Below are 5766 nucleotides of genomic sequence, written 5' to 3'. Positions count from 1 at the left end.
GGAGGGTGGTGGGGAGGGGAATGGAAGGGAAGGGGAGGCAACGAAGAAGATGAAGAAGAAATAGTTTCTTACTTTTATATTTTATATATATATATATATATATATATATATATATATATATATATATATGTATAAAGAGAATTTATAAAATTTATAAGGTGGGCCTCATTTTTTTCTATATTTTTTGGACCACTTACGCACTGATTTTTAAAGAATTTGCCACGTTAGCAATTCGGGGTGTAAAAAATTCACTTTAAAGTTGTTAAGGGTATATAATTGTCCGATTAGTTTAGGATCTAAAGTAAATTTTGGCTACAAACTTAGGGATGTTTCGATATATTTTCTCTATATATTCTTTACCATGTGACTTATGTCATTTGCTGCATTTTTAATAATTGGGCAAAATATATACAATAATAATTGGACAAAATAAATCTATAAAAATAATTTCAAAAAGTGCTGATTGTGGCCCCTCAATCCATTTTTTAAAAATACATATCTGAAAACTATATATGTATTTTCTCTTGGACATGATAATTCCTTAAGAAAATAAACATAATTTGTATAATTTGTAAGGTCAAAAACAATTGGATAATGCAAAGGGTGTTCACCACATGTGATATGAATAATAATTGTCTATATAAACTTCGACAAAAACAAATGAACTTTTTGTAGTTGAATTATTACAAGAATTTTTATCCAAAAATCTCATAGTTTTTCGTGTAATGATTCATATAGCTGACTTCAACTTTCTTGATGTTTAGCTGAAGTCCTATCTCGTGACGATTAATAACATAGCTTACTTTTAACTTTCTTGAATTTTTAGCTAATTAAAAGCCTTTTCTTCTTGACGATGATTTACATAGCCGTCTCCAACTTTCTTGGGATTGAAGCATGACTCCAACTTTCTTGTAATCGAGTCATACTTCCAACTTTCTTGGAATTGAGGCGTAATTGTTTGTGACGACGATTCACATACCTGACTCCTACTTTCTTGGAATTGAGGTGCGACTCCAACTCTCTTGGAATCGAGTCATAGTTCCAACTTTGTTGGAATTGAGGCGTAATTGTTTCTGACGATTCACATAGCTGACTCCAACTTTCTTTGAATTGAGGCGCGATTTCCAACTTTCTTGGAGTCAGAGTCCTACTTCCAACTTTCTTGGAATCGAGGGTATAATTGGTTGTGACGATTCACATAGCTGACTCCAACTTTATTGGAATTGAGGTGCGACTCCAACTTTCTTGGAATCGAGTCATAGTTCCAACTTTCTTGGAATCGAGGGCATAATTGTTTGTGCGATTCACATAGCTGACTCCAACTTTCTTGGAATTGAGGCGCGACTCCAACTTTCTTGGAATCGAGTCATAGTTCCAACTTTCTTGGAATCGAGGACATAATTGTTTGTGACGATTCACATAGCTGACTCCAACTTTCTTGGAATTGAGGTGCGAATTCCAACTTTCTTGGAATTAAGGCGCGAATTCCAACTTTCTTGGATTCGAGTCATACTTCAAACTTTCTTGGAATCGAGACGTAATTGTTATTAAATGGATATGATTTTACAAGAAGATGATGGTATTTTAGTGCAACCTACAAATTTCTCAGCAGTGGAAGATAACTGCATTTATAGATGTGGTTTCCCTCAGCCCTCCAATTTCCCATTTTTGCAATCACTCAATCTCAACTCTATCATGTTAGTTTCTCTCTAATTTCTCGCTTTTATTGAGCTTGTGTTTCGGAGCCGTAGTATTTCTCTTGTAGTTTCTTGTCCTTCGATTTCTATTACCATATGTTGTCTCTTGTCCTTTGATTTCTGTTACCATATGTTGTCTCTTGTCCTTTGATTTCTGTTACCATATGTTGTCGAGTAAAGCATCTAGTACCCGTTGAACTAGATTGATTTCGGGGTGTAATAGACCCCTGTGAAGTTGGAGTGTGTTGCAGTAACTTTGGCCATAGTTTGGGGGTACAGGATGCTTATCTCTATGTTGTCTCTTGTACTTCGATTATTGTACTAATTCGTTGTAGTTTCTTGTCGTTTGATTTCTGTTACCATATGTTGTCGAGTAAAGCATCTAGTACCCGTTGAACTATGATCAAACTTGTTACGACACACTCTAACTTCAGGGGGGTCCTATTATCCACTGAACTAAATTTTAGAGTATTTTTGTCATCCTTTTTAGCTGACGTGACATCTTTTGTCAACATTTTTAGTTGACGTGGCACTTTTGATGTGGGCCCCATTTTATGTAATAATGGTACGACATCAGCACAAAAGGTGACAAAAATACGCTAAAATTGATTTCGGGGTGTAATAGACCCCTCTGAAGTTGGAGTGTGTTGCAGTAACTAGAAAATAACTATGTTAAATTACATATACATCAAAAAAAGTTTACGCTGTCGAGTTGAGTTGATCTATAACAGTAACCAATTCTCTGTATCACACCCAACAGTCTGGCCTAGTGGTCAATAAAGCTGGTTGAAAAACATGAGGTCTGACGTTTAATTGAAATCTGCGACAAATATACTCGGTGATCTCTTTTCATATATCCCGAGTCTTGGTGAACAGAGTTAACTGTATTAAATTTCTTTCTTATCATTGTTTACAGATGTTTGAGTTTAGAGCCTTATCCTGAAGAAAACTTGGAGTTTCTTAAATTTAACAAAGTAAAGCTTTTCCAATTTGGAATGGATGGTACTAAGGTAGTTCATTTTTCTTATTGTAAAGTTGTTTCCGTTTCCTATCTGAACTATCATGAATTGTTCCGTTTTCCTATCTGAACTTTCACCATCTATGTCAACACACCTAGTTGAGTAGATCGTGATAGTTCAGATAGGAACAAATTGATAGTTGGCATAATCAGCTTTGTGTGAAGTTGAAGTTTTTTTTTTTCCCCTTCAGGAGCCATCGACTATGTCAAGGAGTGCTATAACGGAGGCTTTGAAAGTGCTAACGGGTATACAATCTCGAGCATTCTCCCTGTCATGTTCTTAGGCCTATAAATCCAATCTATGTAGCTCGGACTCTCCAAAAGTGTCATTAGATGCGTATCGGATCCTCCAGAAGGAGTCCAGTTTTGGTGAATTCGATATGGGTCCGAGCAACATAGGTTCTAGTATATGAATGTTAACTTTCATTCTTTATTTGTCTCCAGATATTAGAAATCATCCGGTTCTAATCCACTGCAAGCGCGGAAAGGTACATTGATTCCGTATATGAGTTACACTGGGTGTATATAAGTTAAATCCTCGTAAAATATACTTCGTGATATCAAATATACTATATTTGATCTTGCAGCATCGAACAGGCCTCGTTGTTGGTTGCCTAAGGAAATGGCAGAGTTGGTGTTTGTCTTCTGTGATGGATGAGTACAAGCAATTTGCTGGCGCGAAATGGAGGGAAACAGATGGGAGATTTCTCGAGACTTTTGATGTTTCGTGCATAAGGCATTGCCTCGAGAGCATTATCTACACGAACTATGGTTCAACGAAAAGATGTTTGCTATGTATAGAAGAAATTCTGCAGAAACCTCCGATGACTTCTGTTCTGTAGAGCGCTCTACATCCTTGTTTTTTGCATGAATCGAATACTCTTTTTCTCGTTTTGTTGTAAAAATCCGTTCCATGTGTCATGTCATCTACGTGAAAAGTTCTGTTAGGTTCGTAGTAACAGTTGGCGATCTGTCTTCTTTTACTTCACGAATTAGTCCTTGTAGCTTGATTGTCGCATCGTTTGATGCACTGAGGCTGTCCGATCCACAAAGCACCCCGTGTTCATGCAGGGTAAAGGGAATGACGTAAGCATCAGTAGCGTTGGATTGAACCCGTGGCCTATTGGTTACGTGGAGAGAACTTTACTGTTGCTGTAAGGCAACTAACTAGACACTACATAGATATGCATTTCGTTTTCTTTTAAACATACTTTCTTTACTATACTAAGCCGAGGCATCATGTAACTTTACCACTCGGTATGCACAGCATCGAGTAGACTGGGAATTCACCTTATCAGGATCTCAAATCAATGACGGGGTACATTTGGCACCTCCTAAATCGGAGTCCAAACCTTTATCAGCTATTGTTCCCATTTACCTACCAGGATTCATTTCCTATTTCCCGAGATTGCTGCTCCAACTCTTTGATAGCTAGGCCACCCCCTCGAGAACTCAGGTTTGGTATTAAATAATTTGGAGTAAAAAGACAGCTCTTTTGGAAATTTTCTGCATTTTTCGAGTTGTCACAGATCCTAGACTTTCGGAAATGTGAATTAGAGAATATTGACGGTAATGTAATGATATTGCTGAGGGGTCAAGTGTGTCAATCCATGAAAGGTAAATCGGGTAATTCCACTCGTATTCATTGTTGACTAATGAACCGTATACATCTGCTTGCTTAACGCTATACAGTGAGAGCAACATATAGGTGTTCATGTTAGTAAAAATGTCAACAATTAGGCCAATTACTCGGCCTGTTATGCAAGTCGCAAGTTCTTGAAATGCACAGTTATCGCCTTTCATTGAAGTTATGCTTCATGTATCTTGTTTTCTCACGAACATGTTGGTTCCAATGTGTCGTAGCATCTGTTGGCGCCACCTTGACTAGGGATAAGTACATATATTTCTAAACGTTGAACTGTGTATGTGTATTATTTAAGTCGAACGCAGTGAGTTCACCTGCATCCACTAGATGAAAGAATCTATACTGAATGATGTATCAGAAGACAGCTACCGGGAGAGCTAGGTCCAGTACTGGACCTCGTCTTTGGCTTTAAGTAGTCTCGAGTTATTGTTGTCATCGTTAATATGTCGTGTATTCCCAGCTGCTAAAAATGTCGATGCACCATTTGGCAGCAAGAGATGATTATTCATCTGAAAGTCACCAAGACGAGGCTCGTTCTGTCTTGCAGGAAAACTCATTCGCGATGGCAATGGTAATGGTATTGCAAAGTCCGGGAGCTGCAAAGAACCACCTCCGAAACTCAAGTCACTGAGGTAACTTGCACCAAAATTTGGCCTTAAATATTCACTTCCCATGAAAAACTTTCTTTCGAACGGAATAGGTAGATCTTGAAATTGCACTCTGATATTTGAATCTTTAAGACTCTTACGAGATGCTGTGCAAGCCGGCTGCTGCTGCCCGTTGTTCAACATAGATGCTGATCGAAAATGTCCTGCAACACCATTCGTCTTGTTTGCCGATGGCACTTCATGGTTGTGTTTCCCCTCATACGTTGTGATTACTGATTTTAAGTCATCTGATGCCCTTTCGACATGTTTCCTCACTAAGCATCCAGCGCTCGTACATTTGTAGTAGCTCCTACACATGAAACATCGTTAAGAGCTATGCTGCTCGGATTCCTCAAAAATGCAGAAAGCTGTCGAGGAAACTAGATACAACTATGCATTTTAAATGTATCCGATAAATAGATACCTGGGATTAGGGTTTCCTTTGACAACTTTCTGGCCATATTTTCTCCAGCGATAGCCATCTTCAAGAATATCGGTCTCACTCTCCACCTGGAGGACTACTTTCGGTTCTCTCACTGTTCTCGACAGTAAACTTGGTTCAACTGAATAACTTTCTTTCTTCCTGCGGTCAATTCCACAACATAAGTAAGCCGAATGGATCACAATACGCGTTATAAACACACACACACACACCAAAAAAAAAAGATAACACTCTTAAAGTTTCACACTATCAAGGTATTTTAACCCTATATTGCTCGGACTCTTCAAAATGTCACCCGGTGCATACTGGATCCTCGA

At 38.2% G+C, this 5766-nt stretch overlaps 2 protein-coding genes across 2 annotated transcripts in view; one reads left to right on the top strand and one right to left on the bottom strand.

Moving 5' to 3' along the window:
* Window positions 1-669: 669 nt before the first annotated feature.
* Window positions 670-3633, top strand: LOC107871422 (tyrosine-protein phosphatase DSP3). The gene is made up of 5 exons (XM_016718352.2): window positions 670-1697; window positions 2614-2707; window positions 2907-2961; window positions 3160-3203; window positions 3303-3633. Exons 1-5 carry the CDS (start codon window positions 1552-1554, stop codon window positions 3555-3557), a joined length of 594 nt encoding a protein of 197 aa, XP_016573838.1. The 5' UTR covers window positions 670-1551; the 3' UTR covers window positions 3558-3633.
* A 693-nt stretch (window positions 3634-4326) lies between these two features.
* LOC107871419 (probable WRKY transcription factor 34) overlaps window positions 4327-5766 on the bottom strand; it is a 4492-nt gene continuing 3052 nt past the window's right edge. Inside the window, exons 2-3 of the mRNA XM_047412297.1 lie at window positions 5432-5681; window positions 4327-5317 (exon numbers count right to left, since the gene is read on the bottom strand). Coding sequence (XP_047268253.1) covers window positions 4738-5317; window positions 5432-5681 — 830 coding nt within the window. The 3' untranslated portion in view covers window positions 4327-4737. The remainder of the gene's footprint in view (window positions 5318-5431; window positions 5682-5766) is intronic.

This window comes from Capsicum annuum, chromosome 5 (genome assembly GCF_002878395.1).
Source record: "Capsicum annuum cultivar UCD-10X-F1 chromosome 5, UCD10Xv1.1, whole genome shotgun sequence".
Taxonomy (NCBI): domain Eukaryota; kingdom Viridiplantae; phylum Streptophyta; class Magnoliopsida; order Solanales; family Solanaceae; genus Capsicum; species Capsicum annuum.
This window is presented reverse-complemented; position numbering and strand designations above follow the sequence as displayed.

Coding starts and splice junctions, on each gene's coding strand:
- LOC107871422 (XM_016718352.2), top strand. CDS start 1,552: ATGGATATGATTTTACAAGAAGATGATGGTATTTTAGTGCAACCTACA. Junction 2,708..2,906: donor TTGGAATGGATGGTACTAAG/GTAGTTCATTTT, acceptor TTTCCCCTTCAG/GAGCCATCGACTATGTCAAG. Junction 2,962..3,159: donor GGCTTTGAAAGTGCTAACGG/GTATACAATCTC, acceptor ATTTGTCTCCAG/ATATTAGAAATCATCCGGTT.